Here is a 23978-nt window from a genome sequence, read left to right as displayed (position 1 = left end):
AGTGTTATTACTGACACACACTGCTGCTACAGCTGGATTCTTCTTCACATACACGGGACACATACTGTGTATATCATATACACACATCAGGAAGTGACTCTAGGGAACTTGCTCCTTTATAACAAATTCTCAGCAATTTTCAGGTGAACATATTACTATTAGCATTATTAGCATAGCTACAAGGCTAACGTGACATACAGTTTTAAGTTTTGGCACTCCTGATAATTTTCATAATTTCAGTTTATAATCTGCTGGGTTTTCGACGCAGCACCTTCATTTGATATAATTTATACCTTTTGGAAACAGTAACATTTCAGTTCTGAAATAACATTTATCAACAGAAACAACACAATGTGAGTCATAACAAAAACAGACAGGTGTAAAAATTTGGGCACCTCAATGAAATTATCACGTCAATATTTATTAGAGCCTCCTTTTGCTGAAATAACAACCTGGAGTTGCTTCTCATAGCCACTGATAAATCCCTGAATTCTGCCTGCAGGTATTTTGGACCATTCCTTCTTGAAAAATGTTTCCAGTTCAGTCAGGTTTGATGGTTTCTGAGTATGGACAGCGCGCTTCAAATCATTCCGTAGATGTTCAGTTCGATGATGTTCAAGTCTTGGGACTGGGATGGACATTCTAGAACATTGTATCTGTGTCTGTGCATGAATTCCTTGGTAGATTTGGAACAATGCTTTGTGGATCACTGTCCTGCTGAAACATCCAACCCCAGCATATCGTCAAACTCTTGACTGATTTGTGAACATTGTTCTTAAGAATCTGCTGATATGGGGTGGAATCTATGTGACCCTCAACTTTGACAAGGTTTCCAGTACTTGTGCTTGCCACACAGACCCATAGCAGCTTCTTCTCCTGGAACGCTGTGTTCTTTTGCCACCATACAAAGCGTTTCTGGTTGTGACCAATTAACTCTATCTTAGTTTCCTCTGTCCACAGCACATTATTCGAAAATAATTCTGGCTTGTCCAGATGAGCGTTCGAGTACCTCAAACGATGGCTTGTTGGCAGAACACAGAAAAGGCTTTTTCCGCATCACCCTTCCATCGAGCTGTTCCTTGTTCAAAGTTTCGCTGGACTGTGAAACAATGTACAACGACACCATCAGCATAAAGATGTTCTTGGAGCTGTTTGGAGGTGGTCTGTGGTCTGTCTGTGACCATTCTAATCATTCTTCACCTTTCAGATATTTCTCTCGGCCTACCACATCTTTCCTTCACAAGAACTGTTCCTCTGGCCCTCCATTTTCTAACTATATTTCTGACTGTGGAGACAGAGACCTTAACCTTTGTGATAACTTTTTGTATCCTTCTCCTAATTCATACTGATGAATTATCCTAGTTTTTAAGTCATTAGGATGTTCTTTTGAGGTTCCTATGTTGCTACTTTCCAGTAGAGAATCAAAGAGAAGTACAACTAGCAATTAGCTACCTAGAATACCCTTTTTCATGATTGGTTGCTCCTGTGTTTTCAGGTATTTAAATCAACACAATTGAAAGAGTGGCCAAATCTTTGCACAGCCTATTTTCACATTTGATTTTATTTCATACAACTCAATACCACTACACTAAGAATTCTTGTCTGAAAAACATTACATTATCCAGCTTTCTCTAGAAACTGAATTGCATATCACTACGATCTTTTCCTAAAAAGTCAAAGCAAATTATTATGCAGCCTCAGAGGGGTGCCAAACTTTGCAGAAAACTGTAAATTTCAAGGTGGTTAGTCCAAAGTATCTCCTGATCTGATAAAAACATATCTACTGGATTCATTATGTATAGAAGGTCAGTGAAACTGTTCAAAGTTTACAGATTGCATTTACAGACGTGTCAAAGAGTAACATCACTAAATCCATGTCCAGCTTCATCAGTAATAATTACTAAAAGCACTGCCAGTGTTTATTCTGGTGTTTTTGCATTTCTTCTGTCTTTAGGTTATTTTTTCCTGAAGCTCAGCATGGTTTTTACTAACACAATAATTATCTGGCTGCACTGGGAGCTTACAGGCTTAAATCTAGGTTCTTTTCAATCCCGGCATGCTGTGGTGAGGGGCCGAGTGAACGGGCATTGCGAGTGTCTATAAAAAGCCTGACATGAAGCCCATCCAGACAATCTCCGGTCCAGATTGAAGTGCATTTGCAGTTTTGCGAATGTTTTTTTCAGCCACATGGTACACTCGTGCTGAGGCCATGGCTTAAACCATTATTTTCATGTTCTGCATATTTTCAGGTAATTTGTACATGTAAGACATTTTAAAAATGGACTACTGCACCTTGAAGTCCACGGTCAATATTTATGTGGGGAAAGTTCCTGGTATTAAGAGTCAGTTATACAGCTGCTTAATACCATCATATATGAATGAGAAGATGGCCAGCACTGATCTGCACTTTGGCCAGCACCAGTTATCCAAGGGCAAGGGGACAAGTGAAAGGGAAATGCATCAGACTTTAACTGGTGCTGTAAATAAAGTACTCTAAACTCAACCTAAGTGAAGTGGACTAGGGTAGTATACTTGAAGTTGTGTACTAGGGGAAGTGGAATAGGGTAGTGTAGTAGTAGAAGTGGACTACCAAGAGAAGATTTTTTTTTTTTTGATCATAGAATTTTTATTGGAAATTTGCACTTTACACATTATAACACCCCACCCAACAACCCCAACAAAACAACAACAGCCAAAACCAAAAGAAAGGAGGAAACAAAAAACAATACCAAACAAACATTCAAAGAAAAAACACACACACACACACACAAAAAAAGGTAAGATGATTAGTGTTCACCGTCTACCTCTCCTCAATCCACCTCCAGGGTGCGTACATCATTGAAGTAGGTAATACATTGTTGCCATTTTCCCAAAAATGATTCACCCCTGCCTCTGATGTTGTACTTGATTTTGTCAAGTTTTAAAAAGAACATTAAGTCTTCAAGCCAGACTGATATAGAGGGGGGTTGTGGAGAGGTCCAAGACAACAATATTCTGTGCCAAGCAAGTAACGATGCAAAAGCCACAACACTAGCTTGTTTATGGTTCAGAGGCTGATGCTGAGATGGAACACCAAAGATGGCAATTAAAGGGCAGACTTCCAATTTGATTTTAAGAACGTCGGACATAGTTTCAAAGAAAGAGTTCCAAAGGTTCTGCAGTTTGGGACAGAGTGCAAACATATGACTCAGGTTACAGAGCGAAAGTTTGCATTTTTCACACGTCAGGATCATTGGGATATATTTTAGATAGTTTACTCCTAGAGAGATGAGCTCTATGGACCACTTTAAATTGTATGAAACTAAGTCTAGCACAGGACATGGTGGTACGTATATTATCTAATGCTCTGCCCCAGTAATCATCTTCAAGCTCCAGGCCCGAATTCCTCTTCCCAAGCACTAATAGTTTTGATATTGTAAAAATCGTCCTGTGACCAGATCGTTGCATATATCCGTGAAATAATGCCACCCTTATTAGGATTCAGCTTGAACACCTCTTCCCGTGCAGACTTTGTAGGTAAGGAGGGAAAAGCAGCGAATAGGGAGGAGACACAATGCCTAATTTGAAAGAAACGGAATAAGTGAGACGGAGGCAGACTGAATGACGAGGACAACTCAGAAAAGTTTGCACATTATTAATGAAAAGATCCTCAAAGCATTTCAGACCCTTCTTTTCCCACAAACAGAATATGGAATCTGTAAAGGAGGGGGGAAAGAGGTGGTTATTACATATTGGTGCCATGGTTGAGGCTGAGATAGATTTAAAATGATGGCGAAACTGATAGAAAATTTTTAGAGTGGTATATACTATTGGATTATCCGTGTATTGTGAAAGGGCTAGGGATAGGGAGGAGAACACCATAGCAGGGAGGGAGGTTGAAATACAAGACTTTGCTTCTAAATGGTACCATGGAAGGGGGGGGGGGGGGTGCACCCAGAGCACCAGTTTCTGAATATTAGCCGCCCAATAATAATACATGAAATTGGGCAGTGAGAGTCCACCACTTAGTCGACTCTTTTGAAGTGAAAATTTGGAAACCCTGGGAGTTTTTCCTGCCCATATGAAAGAGGAGATTAATTGGTCTATAATCTTGGATTTTGGTAAAAACAAAGGGATAGATTGAAAAAGGTAGAGGAATTTTGGAAGAATGTTCATTTTTACCGTGTTTATTCTACCAAGAGGGGATAATGGTAGAGCTGCCCATCTTTGAAATGCTGACTTCATGTATGAAATTAAGGGTTAAAATTCGCCGCCATTAATGCAGAATAGGAACGGGTGAAATTAACTCCGAGATATTTGGATTTTGAATCCTCCAAATGAAAAGGTATTGCAGTCTGTTTTATCTTTTGTCCAGATTGGTTTATGGGTAAGCATTCACTCTTTTGTAGTTTCAGTTTATACCCTGAAAAATTCCCAAAGTCATTTAATACGTGTATTATCTCTGGAATAGATGCAATTGGATCTGTAACATAAAGTAGTAAGTCGTCAGCATGCAGGGCTAGTTTATGTTCAATTCCTTTGCGAATTATACCCTGTAATACAAGAAGAGTTCTAAGCGTTATCGAGAGACTCTCAATCGCTATGGCAAAAAGTAAGGGAGACAGAGAACATCCCTGGCGCGTACCCCGTGACAAAGTAAAATAGTCAGATTTAGCATCGTTGGTATATATGGAAGCTTGCGGTTCCACATATAATAAATGGATTCATGATATCAGTCCATCCCCAAAGCCGAACCTCTTTAGCACGATAAAAAGATATTCCCATTCTATCCTATCAAATGCCTTTTCTGTGTCCAAAGAAATGACCACTTCAGAGGAGTTGCTGTTTTGTGTTGAATACAAAATACTAAGTAGAGTTTGAATATTAGAAAAGGAATGCCATCGTTTTATAAATCTGGTTTGCTCCCCTGAAATAATGCTAGGAAGAATCCCCTCTAAACGAGAGGCCAAAAGTTTGGCTAAAATCTTGACATCAGCATTGAGGAGGCTAATAGGTCTATACAAATTACATAATGTTGGGTCCTTCCCATTTTTGAGCAATAGAGTTATAGATGCTTGTCTCAATGTTTGTAGCAACGTACCTAGTTCTAAGGATTCCTTGAATACAGCCAGAAGTAATGGGGCCAAAGCAACATGACATTTTTTTATAAAATTCGGAAGGAAACCCACCCGGGCCAGGTGATTTCTTAGATTGCAATGAATCGATTTAGTTAATGATCTCATCTAAGGTTATGGGGCTGTCAAGTTCAGATGCCAATAAAGGGTCAACTCAGGGAAAATCAATATTTCTACCAAGAGAAGATTGGAAGTTCTCCCAACACCCGCACTCTTTTCAAAACCTTTTCTTCTCTTCACTGTCCCCCTCCTCCTCCTTCCCCTACCTCTCTCACTGCAGATGACTTTGCCACTTTCCTTTCCAACAAGGTTACATAAATCAGGAACCAGTTCTCAACCCCAGACATGCATAGACTGGCTCCTCCTCCATGTAACTCCCAACTGGCCTCCTTCTCTCCCCTCTCAGAGACTGATGTCTCTAAACTCCTCCTCTCTAGCCGTCCCACAACCTGTCCTCTTGACCCTATCCCTGTCCTCTTGACCCTCACCTTCTTCAGTCCATCTCTCCCACACTATTACCTGCACTCACACACATCTTTAACACATCCCTCTCTACTGGCACATACCATACCTTATTTAAGCAGGCCTGGGTTACCCCACTGCTTAAAAAACCATCACTTAACCCTGCTGTGGTTGACAACTACAGACCTGTTTCCCTTCTCCCTTTTCTTACCAAAACTCTTGAAAGAGCCGTTTTTAATCAACTCTCCAATTTTCTCACACAGAACAACCTCCTGGACACCAAGCAGTCTGGCTTCAAGAGCAATCACTCCATGGAGACTGCTCTGCTTTCCATCACTGAAGCCTTATGACTAGCAAGAGCAACCTCTAGATCATCTGTCCTCATCCTACTCGACCTCTCTGCTGCTTTCTACACTATGAACCATAAGATCCTCCTGTCAACTCTCTCCAGCCTGGGCATCACCGAATGGTTCTGTGCTGGATGGAATCCTATCTCTCTGACAAATCCTTCAAGGTATCATGGACGGGAGGTATTTCTGAAACTCAGCAATTCACAACTGGCGTTCCACAGGGGTCAGTTCTGGGTCCACTGCTCTTTTCTATCTACACTACATCTCTTGGGCAGGTGATTGAGTCTCATGGATACTCATATCATTGCTATGCTGATGACACCCAGCTCTATTTGTCCTTCCGGCCTGACGATCTATCTGTCTCTGCACGTATCTCTGCTTGCATGTCGGACATCTCGGTCTGGTTGAGGGAACACCACCTTAAGGTCAACCTGGCAAAATCTGAGCTTCTCGTCATCCCAGCCTGTCCCTCAATCAACCACAACCTCACTGTACAGCCCCGCTCAACCACACTCAAGCCAACCAGGACAGCCAGGAACCTTGGGGCGATTCTCGATGACAGATTGACCTTTACAGACCACATCTCAACAACTGCACAGTCCTGTAGGTTCATCCTGTACAACATCAAGAAAATCAGACCCTACCTCACAGAACAGGCTGCACAGATACTAGTCCAGGCTCTTGTTATCTAAAAACTGGACTACTGCAACTCACTACGCGCGAGCCTCCCAGCCAGCTCCATCAAACCCCTTCAAATGATTCAGGATGCAGCAGCGCGCCTCGTCTTCAACCAGCCCAAGAGAACCCATGTCACACCCCTCTTCATCTCCCTCCACTGGCTTCCTGTAGCTGCCCACATCAAATTCAAGGCCTTGATGCTCACCTACAAGACCTTGTCTGGAACAGCACCCTCCTACCTCAACTCTCTCCTGAAGGCTTACGCTCCCTCATGCAATCTGCGATCAATCAACGACCGATGCTTAATAGTGCCTACTCAGTGTGGCACTAGCTAACGAAGTCTAAGTACATGTAAGTGTTAGCCACCTTGATGTTAAGCGGTCGTGTTCTCATGTCCTGTTTATGTTTCATGCCTTGAATCTCACTTCATGTCTAAGACCGCGTATCGCTGCTCATGTTTATTGATCTTGTGTTCAAGCAATAAAGACTTTGATCTGCACCTGCTCTCGCCTCACCTCCCTGTATCGTAACACAACCCATAAAAATATAAATAAACAAACAAATAAATAAATACTCTGGCACTTACACCCTACTCTGTGCACTTTGCTTCTTCTGGAACTCAATTAATGGATCTTGTATGGTAGCACTACTTGTATTGTTCTCTGGTTGATATATCGCTTTGCTTGTATTTTCTCATTTGTAAGTCGCTTTGGATAAAAGCGTCTGCTAAATGAATAAATGTAAATGTAAATGTAAAATGTAATGTAGTGTACTTAGAGTAGTGTACTAGGGGAAGTGGGATAGGGTAGTGTAGGAGAAGTTGAGTAGGAGTACTGTACTAGGAGTAGTGTACTGGGGTAGTGTACTAGGGGAAGTGGGGTAGGTACTGTACTAGGAGACGGTGACTAGGGGTAGTTTACTAGTGGAGGTGTTTGAAACAGTGCTGTGAAGTTGAACAAATTAGAGGTGATACTCTGTCTCTCTCTCTCTCTCTCTCTCTCTCTCACTCTGTTTGCAGTCATGCTCTCCTTCTGTCTCCTCTGTCTGTCCATGACCCACTTACAAGTGTGTGTGTGTGTGTGTGTGTGTGTGTGTGTGTGTGTGTGTGTGTAAGAGTTAACTCTGAGCTACACAGTCCTTACAAGTGGAGCAGGAGGGAGATATTTATACACACACACACACACACACACACACACACACACACACACACACACACACACACACACCCTCTCTGTTAAAATTATTTATTATAAATATTTCTTTACAATCCGAATTATGACCTTTTAAGATATTTTAGAGAGTGTGATGTCATAACATCAATGGTGAGTGTGTGTGTATGTGTGTGTATGTGTGTGTTTGTGTGCATGAGTGCATGTGAGTGTGTGTGTGTGTGTGTGTGAGAGTTAGTGTGTGTGCATGTGTGGGTGCGTGAGTGTGTGCATGTGTGTGTGTGTGTGTGTGAGTTAGTGTGTGTGTGCTTGTGTGTGAGAGGGCGTGTGCATGTGTGTGTGCAAGTGTGTATGTGCATGTGTGTGTGCGAGTGTGTGTGTGTGTGTGTGTGTGTGTGTGTGTGACAGAGACAGAAGGGTGAGAGCAGCACTGTGGATGTACTCTGGACTGACTGGTGGATTTTTATTATTATTGATAGAATTATTTTCTGAATTCAGGATGACTTTCATTCTCTGATGGGCATTGTCTGTCTTTACTTTCAGTACACTTCCTTTACTTCTTTTATTCATCCTTTCTTCATTAATGAGAGAAAGCACAATGAGAAGAATGATAAAGAACGATAAATGAGGAAGAGGAGCAGCCAATCAACAGGTATTTATTTATTTAAGAATTTATTCAAATATAATAATATGCTATTAGAATTTGCTATCTGAAATAGATTTCTTATTATTATTATTTATGATGTTGGCATTTTCACACTGATGACATGATTATGTTACTTTATAGAGAAACTTTATTAGGTAAACATATTGATTTGGATTTGCTGATTGGTTGTAGGTGTGGTAGTGGGTGGAGCTTGTTAAGTGGAATGAAAGTATTGTGTTATAACATGTTGCTGTAAAGAGGTGAGACTCTCTGTGAGCTGCACTGAGATTAAAACCACTGTATCATACTGCTCCATCAATCTCTCCTTCATCATCATCTTCCACCTACATCACTGAAGCCCCACCCATACCATCTCCTATTGGATCTTACATTCCTTATTACAGTCTGATTCAATCATGACTGTCTATTACTGCCCTGCACCCTAAACCTTTATCTTCTAATCTGCTCACAAGGTCATTAAGTCCACAACTTAAGTCCTAAAGTTCCACATTCAGATGATTAAAATCACCTGCGTGTAGTTCACACTGCCGAGGTTACCAGATTTTTCTAGAGCAGAATTGTCTGAGATGGGGTTTTGTAGTATATTTTCTAATATGCTTCTGCGCGAATAATCACTGGTTTAATGGAACCAAATGTCTTCCACACTCATTACTCAGCACCACATAGAATAGCACTTGATCCACCACGTCCTGTAATTCCACATTTTATTAATTGTTTTAATATTGTGCTCTGACAGTTACTCATGCGCAACTTAATGAAGCTAAGAGACACTAAATCGAGATAATAAAAGTGTAATATTTGTGTGATATAAGAGATTTTATCAGATTTTTAAATCACTATGTTGATTTGTCAAATTAATTAAAATAATGCCAGTGTTTGGGTTAATTCGAGAAACTCTGCTGTAAAGAAAAGACGTCCATGGTGTGAAGGATAATCTGAGTGCTCATCCGGGACACTTACAGCAGAACTTTAACTTCATTCATCATTTTATCCATAAAATATCTTATACACCTTAAACCCTATATCATAAACCTTATACTTTAAGTGCTAAACCCTATATCCTAAACCCTATACCCTAAATCCTAAACCCTATATCCTAAATCCTATACCCTAAATCCTAAACCCTATATCCTAAATCTTAAACCCTATATCATAAACCCTACACCCTAAATCCTATATTATAAACCCTATACCCTAAGTCCTACACCTTATATCATAAACCCTAGGTCCTAAATCCTACACCCTATATCATAAACCCTACACTCTAAATCCTAAACCCTAAATCCTAAACCCTATACCCTAAATCCAACACTGTATATCATAAACCCTATACCCTAAATCCTACACCCTATATCATAAACCGTATACCCTAAATCCTACACCCTATATCATAAATCCTACACTCTAAATCATAAACCATATACCCTAAATATAAACCCTACACCCTAAATCCTACACCCTATATCAGGGGTTCTCAAACTTTTTCAGGGTAAGGCCCCCCAAATGGCATTAACATTTGACCGAGGCCCCCCTTTTGCAAGATGTCTTTAAAACACATTAAAAATACAGACTTCTGAATATATACCCTTTTTTTTATTATTAATAATTACCTCTTTCATCTTTACATTACATTAGGAATTGATTGTGTGTGTGTGTGTGTGTGTGTGTGTGTGTGTGTGTGTGTGTGTGTGTGTGTAGTTGTCTGAGAGTGAGAATCATGTATTTATTTATTTTTCACACTAAATTGTTGAGGCCCCCCGGGCGCCCCCTGGCGGCCCCCACTTTGAACACCACTGCCCTATATCATAAACCCTACACCCTATATCATAAACCCTACATACTAAATCCTACACCCTATATCATAAATCCTACAACCTAAATATAAACCCTACACCTTAAACCCTACACCCTAAATTATACACCCTAAATCTTACACCCTATAACCTAAACCCAAAAACTCTACACCGTATATCCTAAATCCAACATCCTACACCCTACACCATATATCCTAATCCTACATCCTACACCGTATATCCTAAATCCTACACTCCACACCATATATCCTAAATCCTACACCCTACACCTACACCCTACATCATATATTGAAATCCTATATGCTATACCATATATCCTAAACCCTACACCGAATATCCTACTTCCTACACCCTACACAGTGCAATTGCAAACAAAATTATTGAACCCCCATTGCAAATCAGACTTTCAGCTGTTTGTGATGAACAAATCAAACAAAAACAATTGAAATAGTTAGACACAATGACTGCTTCAAATGGTTTCCCCAAACTCAACTGAAAATGCAACTTATTTCTCCAGTTTCAAAATTATTCAACCCCCTGAATAGAATTCCTCACAACAGCACAAATATGCAAAACAGGTGTTGTCCCAAGCACACCTGATGCAACTAATCATGGGCAGTGGTAGCTCATTGGTTAAGACAGTAGACTCCTGATCAGAAGATTTACAGGTACATACCTGGACAGGGCAGATAAAGGAAGCTATCAACGGCTACAACCAGATTTCTGAGAAGGCAGGTTGTGAAAAACTCTCAAGTGACTGTAAAAGACCTGCAGCAAGACTTGGTGGAGAACAGGCACTGAGGTTTCAGAGAGCACAGTAAGGCACATATTAAACGCAGAAGGTTTCCATGCCAGAACTCCAAGATGTTCACCACTACTGACCCAAAAGCACAAGAAAAGTCGCAGTCAAAATCAAAGAAATAAACCACAGAAGTTTTGGGATTCTGTTCTGTGGAGTGATGAAACAAAACTGGAACTTTTCAGCAGAAAAAACTTACTCTGGCTCTTACACCTCTACTCTGTGCGCTTTTCTTCTCTAGAACTCGATTATAATTCTTGTATAGTAACACTACTTGTATTGTTCTCTGCTTAATATATCGCTTTGCTTGTATTTCCTGGAGAAATCATTATAAGTTGCATTTTCAGTTGCTTTTGTTTGACTTATTCATTGCAAACAGCTAAAATTTTGACAATAAACCTGAATTGCAATGGGGGTTGAATAATTTTGATTGCAATTATATATCCTAAATCCTACACTCTACACCCTACACCTAATATCCTAAATCATATATCCTACACCCTGAACCTTAAGTCCTAAATCCTACACCCTGCATCCTAGACCCTATACTGTATATCCTAAATTCTACACCATACACCATATATCCTAAATTCTACACCATACATCCTACACCGTATTTTGTAAATCCTACACCCTACATCCTACACTCTACACTGCATATCCTAAATCCTAAACCATACATCCTACACCCTACACTGTATATCCTAAATCTTACATCCTGCACTGTAAATCCTAAATCCTACACCGTACATCCTACACTGTATTTTCTAAATCCTGGACCCTACATGCTACACCCTAAACATAACATCTTAGACCCTATACCCTACACCCTATTTCCTAAACCCTACATCCTACTCCCTACACTGTATATCCTAAATCCTACACTCTACATCCAACACCATATATCTTAAATAATACACCCTATACTCTATACTGTATATCCTATATCCTACATCCTGCACCATATATCCTAAATCTTTTGAAGCCAGACTGCTTGGTGTCCAGAAGGTTGTTCTGTATGAGAAAATTGGAGAGTTGATTAAAAACGGCTCTTTCAAAGGTTTTGGAAAGAAAAGGGAGGAGGGAAACAGGTCTGTAGTTGTTAACCTCAGCAGGGTTAAGTGATGTTTTTTTAAGCAGTGGGGTAACCCGGGCCTTTTTTAGTAGTATTGGATAAAGTGGCTCCCTATAAAGAAATAAGAATTAAGCAAAAGGACTGAACCTTGAATAACTGATAGTATTTTAAAGGTAATTTATTTAAATGTATTTAAAGGGGACAGAAATGATTCTAACTGAGCAGTTTAAGATTAAAAGAAATTAAGTAAGAAATAAAATAAAATAAGGCAAAATAATTTTTTTAAAGAACAAGATTAGCGAAATCAGACAGAATATGGAGAGTTTTGCGTGATTTACGTCATAGAAAAAATATAAAGGGTAAATGTTACAGAATAAGTCTTAATGTTGAAGGAAGAATGATGACAGGTCAGAAGAAAGCAGCGGATTATTTTAATCGTTTTTTACTACTATTGCTGAAAAATTGGTAAACGAGCTCTCAGCATGATTTGTCATTTTTAATGAAGATTTAGTTAGAATGCGTATTATGCAACAATGTGGTATTTTACCTGACGGTTTTTCTTTTACTAAAGTGAATGAGAGTAGTGTTTTGAAGAAGTTAAGAGAACTCAACAGTAACAAAGCAGCAGGATTAGATAATATTCCAACAAAGTATTTTAAGGACATTATTACTCCCATGATGACACATTCTAAATCTTTCAATTACTCAAGGTAAGGTTCCTGAGGACTTAAAAATGCCAGAGTTATTCCTCTTTATAAGAAGGGTAGTAATTTGGATTAGTTGGCCAGTTTCAATCCTGAGGGTTTTATCAAAAGGGTTAGAAAGGATTATATATGATCAGGTTGAAGACTATGTCTCTAATTATTATATCCTGGAAGAGCTATAGTCTGGTTTTAGGTGATTGCACTTCATTGAAATAACTTTAATTTACTTAACAGACCATATAATAAAAGAAATAGATAAAGGAAAATTATGTGGGATGGCAATGCTGGATCTGCAGAAGGCATTTGACACAGTTGATCACGAAATTTTGCTTTTGAAAGTTAAAGCAATGGGGTTTCTTGAAAAGGCCTGTGAGCGGATCCAGTCTTAACTTGCAAATAGAGGTCAAATGGTTGACTTAAATGGTGTGTTGTCTGGATGTTTACCTATTTCATGATGTTCCACAGGGGATTATTTTCAGACCATTAGTTTTTCTGCTGTGAATTAATGATTTAAAAATGGCTTGTTCCAGTGAACTTTTATTACATGCAGAAGATGCAGCAATAATTGTTTTTCATGATGAGAAAGATATTATTGAAGCCAAGCTAAGCGGAGAGATTGAAGGGGATTCTAAATGATTTATAGATAATATGCTCTCTATGCATCTGGGGAAACCTGAGTCGATATTATTTGGTTCGAGTGCTAAAGTTAAAAAAGTTCTAGGTTAGAAATGAAGGTTGGGGATAAGGTTATTGTCTCTAAACAAGAAGTGAAGTACCTGGGATGTGTATTAGATAGTACATTGACAGGAGACAATATGGCTGCTTTAGTCCTCTAAAAGAATTGTAGCAGGATAACATTTCTAGAAAGACAAGTGGCTTTTTTAGATTTTCAAACTTAAAAATGTTAGCTGGAGCATTAGTGCAACTACATTATGATTATGCTGCATCACTTTAGTATAGTAGTACATCCAAATGTACCAAAGGAAAAATTGCAGACTGCTCAAAATAAATTGAGCTGAGTTATATTGAAAGTTCAATTTAAAAAAACATTTTAGGGAACTTGGTTTTCTAAAAGTGGACAAGAGTAACCTTTTTTAAATTGGTGTTAGCATTTAAAATTATTATGAATAGTGTCCCAAAGTTCTTATCAAAATATTATGTTTTTGTAAGGGATGTGCATAGTCATTCTACTAGGGGGAGTAATTCTGATATTTATCTTTGTAGATTTAAGAATTTAATTGGGAAAAATGTATATACTATAATATATATATATATATATATATATATATATATATATATATATATATATATATATATATATATATATATATATATATATATATATCCTTTGTATATACTAGCTCTATAGCCTGGAATGATTTAGCTTGTTTTATAAAGCAGATACAAATTGAAGGTGTTTTTAGAAAGGCAGTACAAAGAAGTTTTTTTATTTTATTTTTATAACTGACCTAAATACTGATAAACTGGATGGTATAAGAGTTTTTGCCACTTTATATGTGACCTGTTTTTCCATTTTTAAACCTTGAAGACCCCAATGGAAATAAGCCTATGGCTTTTTTTGTGTTTATTATCCTCGGCAGTTTTAAAATGTTGTATGGATGTTCTATAAGGTGGCTTTCTTGTACAATTTAAAATGTTGTCAATTATAGCAACAACAATTACACTGAATAGCCTAAACCCTACATCCCACACTGTTTATTCTAAATCCTACACCCTACACCATATATACACTCCTACACCCTAAACCCTACACCCTAAACCGTAACCCATCAGTGAGATACACATACTTATTACACTTTTAACCATGAACTCTTAAACAAAAATGATACAGAGATTTGCTTATTATTATTGTTGTTGTTGTTGATATTATTATTATTATGTTGAAAAATTGAGCAGAAATACTGGAATAGTTGGACACTTTACTTTTTAGAAAAAATACAGATTTAATCATAAAAGTTTCTTTGTACATTTTTAGTTTATTTAAATTAAATAAACTTTTTAAATATAAAGTGCAGTGCAATACTTAAAATAATAATAATAATAATAATAATAATAATAATAATAATAATGTGCGTGACAGATGGCAGTATAATAATAAAACAGTCTCACAGAGTGGTGATGAATAATTAATAAGCTCTAAATCTGATTCTTATCCATTTTAAACTCCTCTAAATTCATCGCATTTATTTTAAAGTTCATTATTTAATTTGAGTAAATTAATTATCTGTTATGTAGAAACAAGGTCAAAGTGAAAGTCATTAAAAATTTTCATTTAACATCACCTCCACACACACACACGATGTGAAATGTTACTAAATATTATTAGGAAACCTACTGTTATTGTTAGCATTCTTCTTCTTCTTCTCCTTATCTACCTAAAGTGTCCAATAACTCATGCTTTAAATGTTAAAACATTTTGAAATTTGGCACATTTATAGTATAGGCCACGAGTAACTGCCACACCACAAATGGCCCACATGAGCCCATAGGTGGCGCTACAGGCTACACCCAAACTCTAGGTGAATTTGAGTCTACACACCATAAGTCCAAAATGTCTGAAAATTAGTATACATGCCTTATTTCTCATGGGGAACAAAAAGAAATCGGGACCCATAAAGTCCGCCATGATAGATTTTCCAGTACATTGAAAATTCGTCCAAAACTACAAAAAGCTCTTCATGAAACATAGGTCCGATTGACTTAAACTTTGGTACATATGTGTGAGATACATGTCTTTCTATTTGGGCAGCTCAGGTGGTAGAGTGGGTTGTCCACTAATTGTAGGGTTGGCGGTTCGATTCCCGGCCCACATGACTCCACATGCTGAAGTGTCCTTGGGCAAGACACTGAACTGCGAGTTGCTCCCGATGGCAAGTTAGCATCTTGTATGGCAGCTCTGCTACCACTGGTGTGTGTGAATGAGACACAGTGTTAAGCACTTTGGATAAAAGCGCTATATAAGTGCACCATTTACCATTTAGGGTGATAAGCAATAAGGAGTCAAATAAAAATTGCCCGCTATTTTCATATAGGTGACAGCTGTTGCACATATTTATTGTGTCCATAAATCAATGGAACATTAACCTATGGACTTGATCTTTGCCACACACAAAGAGGACACTACAGTGTGTGACCATGTGCGATGGCAACCTCATATCTCCAAAAACAACAACATTAAAAGGAATAATAATTTGTCACTGACGCTAATATAATGGTTTACACATGCGCTAGTCATAAAACAGATACTCCAATTCAATCACCAGTTCATATGAAGAATCTTGACAATGTTGACTAACAAATCTGAGAAATGGGTGAACGTAAGATAAAATATAGATTTATTGTGAATATCTGAAATATGCATGCTCGGCTAAATGCTAGTGCATTCTGCCAGTGGATGTCTCCCTTCCGCCACAGTCCATTCGTGCTCCAAATTTCTCACCGACCACTCAGACCCTTTATACACGGGTGTGCTTGGGGCCACGCACATGCATCCATGGCTTTCTCGTAAGGGTGAGCTGATGGTCTATTAGGCAGACATTCTGTGGCTGATTTGGCCACAGCTAAGAGAAACAGTAAGGCTTCTTCTCCAGAACCATGAAGCTTGGTCAATTTAGTTCTACTGTGGCACACTGAAACTGAAATGTAAACTTCTCATAAAGCATGGGTATAAACTCATTATAGGTGGCGCTACAGACCATGCCTCAAAGTTGACACATACAAAATGATGGAATTTCGACTCCGTCAGGCAAAAATGTCTGAAAGTTGGTATGCATGCCTTGTTGCTCATGGGGAACAAAAAGGCCTCAAGAACCCATAATGTCCACAATATTGGATTTTTCTCTACAATGAAAATTTGTTGAAAACTACAAAAATGAACTTCAAATCTGCCATAGATCCAAATGCATTGAAATCTGTGGGATATATTTCCCTACCATGTCAATTCTGAAATGGTCCACAATCTTGGGTCGGAATCCGCCATTGCTGTTTGCAGCTATATTTAATGTTAGTATTCCTCATTCTGCCTTAATGAGAGGTATGTCTGAACTAAAACTGCATAATATTTGCAGTTTAAAGAGCTGCTTTTACATCTAAAATACTTTATGATATTTCTCTTACGATGAGAACATTAGGAGTATTAAAATTAGGATTAAAAGGTTATTTTAAACTAGAAGCTGTATTATTGTGTGAATTTTGTCACTGAATTTTCATTTAAAGTTGTCATTTTAATGTGGGGATTCAGGATCAAACTTGAAGTATGTTGATTAGTGGAAATATAATAATTATAATAAAATAATCAAATAAAATAATGCTTTAATAATTGTAATCTCTCCAAGCAGAAGAAAGCAGAACCTCTGCACTAATCTACACTAAAACATCCAATGGCTGTGCTCACAAAGTATCTTCATGTCTAAAAGTACTCCTATCTCACAGATTTAGGCAAAACCTTTGAAAAAATGGTGTGTTAATCTTAGCATTAATATATTTTAATCACTAAAAGCCGCTTCTAAACCAATGAAAAAAACCAAAGGGCCTTGCTCAAGGACCTAACAGTGGCAGCTTGGCAGTGCTGGGATTTGAACTCTGACCTTCTGGTCAGAAGTCCAATGACTTAACCACTGCAATAATCATTTATTAAATGGATTAAAGTTTACACCTCATGAACATATCAACAAACAATAAATGCTCTTGTTTACTCTTCATGTTACTTTAGGAATTCTTCAGAAAATGCTCCTCTCAACAATTTTCTCCTCAAATAGTGTTTAAAGAGAATACTTAGGAGGACTTTTCCACAGTAGTGGACAATAAGGAAGCACATGGAATTTGTGTATAAAATAAAAAATATCTGTGTGTACTTTTATTAAAGTATTACCATTTTTGCAAACATTATACTTTTACTCCACTGCATTTCAAATACAATACAAAATATCCTACTTTTATTATTTTGATTTTGGTTCCTTTCAAGGTTTCATCCTCATGTCCTCTCAGGGAGTATTTCATCATCACCATCACCTCTGGCTTGGTCATTAGGGATCTAAATCCATATTGCGATTTCTGTAAAACTGTAATTCTTTCCATTGTAAATCTTTATTTATGTACATTAATCCAGATATAGCCAATTATTCTGAATAATTAATTGTATTATGGTTGAATGATGTGAATTATTCAGACACTAATAAGGTTCTTATAGTTGGTGTAGAAGGTAAATAGATGTTCAGCGCCTCAAGCCAGTGCTGCCACTCCTCCAGAGCTAGATTGATGGCCAACAGTCTTAAGCTGGGTCAGAGCTGTTTGGCTGTGGGGTTCCATGCCAGGCGCTTGGGACTTCCTCATAGCAGTGACGTGAGGGAGTGAGCAATGGAACTGAAGCATCAGTAAAAGTGTGCAAAGCCAAAGAACCATTGTAGGTCCTTGATCATCAACAGTCATGGTCACTCCATCGGGGCTGATCGAGTAGCCCAGGAATGAAATGAAAAAGCTGGTCCAGACCAGCAGGAATTAAGGGCAAAGTGTACAGTGCACTGGTTCAGCCCCAATTGTTGATACAGCCGCTAAATGGCACAATTGTAGGGCCCATTGGCCTTGTTTCTCAGGGCTTTCTATGGAGGTAGAGGCTATGGTGAGCTCAGGAACTTGAAGACAGTGGTTCACACAGTAGTGGGACCAGTGGGACCAGTGGGTGAGTCATTTCTTTGACCAGGATACCTGGGGGTTGTGAAGCTCTATGTTTGGGTGAAATGGTGATGCTGACCCAAAGAGGGAGGGGCTGTGTGCAGTTGGTGATGGTGTTTCCCCCGATGGGCCTCCCATTGATTGCCTAGATTTTCAGTGGGCATGGCAGCGGTTGAGTTGGGATGTTGAGATAGCTCAGATTGATGGCCAAGTCAAAACAACACTGTCAACACAGAGAGCATACATGAGTGTTGTTCTAAAATGGGCAGTGTAAGGGCCCCGAGTGTAACTGAGAGACGGGAATAGACTGGCAAAATACAGAGAACACTGAACTTAAAAATAAACTTTTTACACTGGAATGCGTCACCTTAAAACTTTTCCAGTGTGGGTATTGGTGGGCAGGTTGTGGAAGCCAAGTTGTGGCAAACTTGCAGTGACAGCTTGAGATAAAAAATGAATCTTACCACCAAGATCCACCAAATGTTGCCACTGCTCTCCCATAAGCTACTGCCAATTCGGCTGAATCCATGTTATCAGTGAAGTATTCTGTCATGTAGTGGAGACTGAGTCATGAGTCAATCCATGCAAACAATTCCAAACACTAGACAAGGTCAATGTCAGAAGCATGAGTAGATCAGGTGATCTGCAAACAGGATAAACAAGGCTAAACAAAAATCAGACAACAAAGTCAAGGTCAAGCCATGATATTTGAGGCAGGGATAAACAGGTTTGGTAATGTCAGAAATACAGGTAAGCTGAGCTTTTATTTAGCCAAGTTTGAGTGAGTGAGAGTACCATTTAAAGTGTGACTGTGTGTGTGTGTGTGTGTGTGTGAGTGAGATTGAGAACAGGTGTGCTTAATCAAAGTCTGGTGACTGAGAACAAGGCAGTGTGTGTGTTGTGGGAAGTGGAGTCTGGGGCAGCCATGTTTGTAGGTTGTGGTGCATGTTGAGAACTGGAGTTTGTTGTCTGAGTTGACCTGACCTTATACTGACAACATTTTGTAGTACAAAGTATTGACTAAAAACACCTATATTTTAACAATGCTATTTTGGGGGGATAAACCTGTGTTGTGTTTGATATCCATGAGAGCAGAGAATTTGTGATTTTTAAAAAACAAAAAAAAAACAAAAGGTTAAACAATAAAGGCAATTTTTCACAGCCTTCTTTGCTCATATTTACCAAGGGTGCCAATATTAGTGGAGGACACTATAATGAAGAATATCACAACATGGACGTGAGTGTACTAAAACAACAACAACAACAAAAAACATATTTCTGTTTGGTTTCGATATATTGTGGCATTGCTGTGATTCATAAAGTCCAAATAATTCTCTTTAAATGCAAGATGATCCCCTTTGTCGATCTGGTGAGCCTTAGGGCTATGTCACTGGGAGTTTAAGGCCCCCAGTAGGGCCATGTTTGGTGAACAGATCTGAGAGTAGAGGTCAGATGAAAAATTATCATAAAGAGCTTTGTGAAAGGTAGAAAGAAGACCTGTCCAAGGTTAGGGTTACTGGACCTGCCCCAGAGTAACCCAAAATGGTGATGTGGAAACATCTTCTGCACTCAACCTCAAGATGAAGGGTGGGGGTTCAAGAGTGCCATTATTTCACCAAAGCTTTGGCATCATAGCATGGAGTGAGCAAGATGAGCATGTCACCTGTGTCACTGAGATGTTGCACTTGCTCCATACTCATGCTCACTAGTGTACACATCCACATATATTGTGTACAAGCTGCCACAGCCAATGTCACACTTTCTCCTGATGGTTAAACTGGAATGTTTTTGATTTCACCAGCAGGACTTGGTGAAAGAAACCAAAGTATTTTTTCCCATTCACTTCAGTTAGCTAATAATACATCCTGCAGGCTTGCACACCTCACTCTTAACATGTTAATTTCTTCTCTTTCTTTATGTTACACTTGGTATTATTAATAATTATAGTGGATATATAAGAAATAACCAACCAAACATTTTGGTTGCTTGTTGCTTTAGTAGTCCTTATTAGCTCACAGAGACAGATAAAACAACATATCCCATAATTCAGAGCATTGGCACAGTTAGGGTATAACTGAATGGCCAAAACTCTTCGTAATACACGACTATGAACTACTATGTACTGCTATGAAATATTCATATTTACACAAAAATCCAACATTATTGTTCTCACAATTTTTGAGATAATAAGAAATAAATGCAGCTGTTAGAGCTGTAGGGGGGACTATACCATTCTGTTGGGTGGTACGGGGGAAGTGGGTGTATTACAACAAGTATACTAACAACAAGGCAATACTAATACTTCTGCTAATTTAACAAACATAATTATGTTTTATCATTTTAGTACATTAGATGAAGTGTTGAAAGCAACAGAGCAAGAGATGGAATGATGAAGGGAGAGGACAGGACTCGGCTGTTCCACTTTTGTTTAGCGGGGCATAAAAGTGGGACAATCTGTTCCCTGGAAGTTCTCCAATTAAATTTTCTGGGGACGGATTCACTGAAAATATCTATATCCACATTATGTCCTACATAGACAGAGAGAGAGAGAGAGAGAGAGAGAGAGAGAGAGAGAGAGAGAGAGAGAGAGAGAGAAAGCACAATAGAGAGAATCAGAAAGAGAACCTGAGATAGAAAGAGTGATGTATGGTGTATATAGCGATGTATGGAGCGATGGTGTATACACCGATCAGCCATAACATTAAAACCACCTGCGTAATATTGTGTAGGTCCCTCTCTCCTTGTGCCCCCAAAACAGCTCTGACCCATCGAGGCATGGACTCCACAAGACCTCTGAAGGTGTGCTGTGGTATCTGGCACCAAGATGTTAGCAGCAGATCCTTTAAGTCCTGTAAGTGTGAGGTGGGGCCTCCGTGGATCAGACTTGTTTGTCCAGAACATCCCACAGACGCTCCATCGGATTGAGATCTGGGGAATTCGGAGGCCGAATCAACATCTTGAACTCTTTGTCATGTTCCTCAAACTGTTCCTGAACAATGTTTGCAGTGTGTCAGGGAGCATTATCCTGCTGAAAGATATCACCAGAGGATTTGTTAAAGTAACATCCACATTAACGCCAGGACCCAAGGTTTCCCAGCAGAACATTGCCCCCATAGAACATTCTTCCCATAGTGCATCCTGATGCCATCTCTTTCCCAGGTAAGCAACGTACACACACCCGGCCATCCACATGACGTAAAAGAAAATGTGATTCATTAGACCAGGCCACTTTCTTCCATTGCCCTATGGTCCAGTTCTGATGATCACATGCACATTGTAGGAACTTTCGGTGGTGGACAGGTGTCAGCTCTGCAGCTACGCAGCTCCATACGCAGCAAGCTGTGATGCACTGTGTGTTCTGACTCCTTTCTATCAGAACCAGCATGAACTTCTTCAGCAATTTCTACTACAGTAGCTCTTCTCTGGGATCGGACCAGACAGGCTAGCCTTCAAAATTTTTTTTTATTCACTTCACCTGTCAATGGTTTTAATGGTATTAATGGCTGATCAATGTATATATATCTATATATATATATATATACGCGCACACACACACACACACACACACACACACACACACACACAGTTAGTTAGTAGGTTAGCTAGTTAGTATCTTAGAAAGTGAATTAGCTGACATGTAGTAATTATTTTACAATATTGTACTATATATAAATAAAGTACATCTATCTGATACTAACAGTGTTAATTACTTCAAGAATTGAACAGTTTATTGATTGATTAGTTTGATGCCTTTAGATTGACTCCTTTTTTCTTATTATTGTATAGTCTGTCCACGATGATGTGCTGTCTATCACTGATGGCAACCATATCCCATCGCTATGACAACCATGATGCTTGGTGACATGGCGCAACAAAGGATGCTGGGAAAACGTTTTTTCTCTGCCCCAGAAACTAAAGAAGTGGAAGATGAAACGGAAGAGGAAAATAGGCCAAATGGAATGATGGATGGGGAGGAGGATAACCAGAACCGAGGAGGCACTCAATCACGAGAGGTCAAAGGGGAGGGGCTAAAGCCAGCAGCCATTGTAATTGGAAGGCAACGCGGAGATAGGCAGCAGCGAATGGCCAATCCAGGACACCGGGGGATTTCAGCCAATCAGGCAGTGCTACATCATCAGCCTGCCAGTCATGAGATGTATCACCAACCTCCAGCCAATCAGCAGCAGCTCTATAAAGTTTTAACCAATCAGCAGGCTCGGAGGCGTCACATGGAGCGGAGCATGACCACAATCGGGCAACTAGAGGATGCACAGCTCAACACGATGGTGTTCCGTATTGGAATTCCTGACATCAAGCAGACGGTACACACACACACACACACACACACACACACACACACTCTCACTCTCTCTCTCTCTCTCTAGCTCTCTCACGCTCTTTCTTCGTGTTCTTCTGATGTTCTATTCAATAAAATTCAGTTCAGCTTTACAGAAATATATAATTTTAGGTTTATGCTTAGGGTTCATAATTTTAAATGTATGAATTTATCCCTAATGAGGAGCCAGAGGTGACAGTGGTGAGGAAAATCTCCCTGAGATAACATGAGGAAGAAACCTTGAGAGGAACCAGACTGAAAAGGGAACCCATCCTCATCTGGGTAACACCAGATATAAGCAAGATCTCGCGCTTGCAGGACAGTACTGCTGATATTTGGAAAGTCGCTAAGGTTTGTCCAAAAAGCTGCCTGATTTGTTGCTAGGCACTTTTTCTCTTTGCAAAAAAAAGTCACTAGAGGGGTCTGAAAAGTCTCTAAGTTGGGAACACTAGTCTGCACTGACAGCTAGATAAAGGGCAGCTAAGCTCCACCTCTCCCCAGCAAAAAGAAAATACAGAGGGAGAGGGAACACAGGGTTTTTCATTTATACACATTCTATTTGAAAAGCAATATAATACGCCTAGAACCGAAATGATGTCCTGTCTGTGTTTTTTTCTTGAAAAACATTCGCGCCCCCTTCCGATCTCTCCATGCCCCCCCAGGTTGAGAACCACTGCTTTAAAACTTCCTTCTAAAAGCTAATTAAAGCTACACTTCATCCACCTTTTCAGGTAAAAGATGCAAACTTAATGTACAAAATATGTTCCTCTTGATGGTACCATACCAGCACAAAGGAACACCAATGGTAGCAGAGCTGCATGCAAGGTGCTAACTTGTCATCGGGGCTGGGAATCGAACCGCCAACCATACAATTAGTGGACAACCCGCTCTACCACCTGAGACACAGTTTAGAGATTAACTTGTAAGGATGCAGAGGAATTTCCAGAGAGGAATTAATGTGGGAGAAATTAAGGCAAAAAGAGAGTATGTTTGAGATGAAATGTTAGACTAGATTCAAAGGGAAGGAGTTGGATTGAAAAGTAAAGATTCTGAGAAATTATGTAAAATGATGTAGAGTGTGTGAGTGAGTATAACAGGCAGGGTATTGGTCAGGGGTCA

The 23978-nt window shown here is 39.2% G+C and overlaps 1 protein-coding gene across 8 annotated transcripts in view; it reads left to right on the top strand.

Annotated features, from left to right (window-relative positions):
• Positions 1–7878: 7878 nt before the first annotated feature.
• Positions 7879–23978, top strand: part of LOC108276414 (SH3 and multiple ankyrin repeat domains protein 1) — a 76514-nt gene continuing 60414 nt past the window's right edge. For all 8 annotated transcript variants that reach the window (XR_008397638.1, XR_008397639.1, XR_008397640.1 and 5 more), the window contains exons 1-3: positions 7879–8228; positions 8317–8425; positions 22310–22845. Coding sequence is in view for 4 of the 8 variants with exons in the window: in XM_053684911.1 (XP_053540886.1) it covers positions 22363–22845 (483 nt within the window). In the remaining 4 variants the exon portion in view is untranslated. The remainder of the gene's footprint in view (positions 8229–8316; positions 8426–22309; positions 22846–23978) is intronic.

Source organism: Ictalurus punctatus, chromosome 1 (assembly GCF_001660625.3).
Source record: "Ictalurus punctatus breed USDA103 chromosome 1, Coco_2.0, whole genome shotgun sequence".
Taxonomy (NCBI): Eukaryota; Metazoa; Chordata; class Actinopteri; order Siluriformes; family Ictaluridae; genus Ictalurus; species Ictalurus punctatus.
Note: the sequence above shows the minus strand (reverse complement) of the source record. Positions and strands in the feature narration are given on the sequence as shown.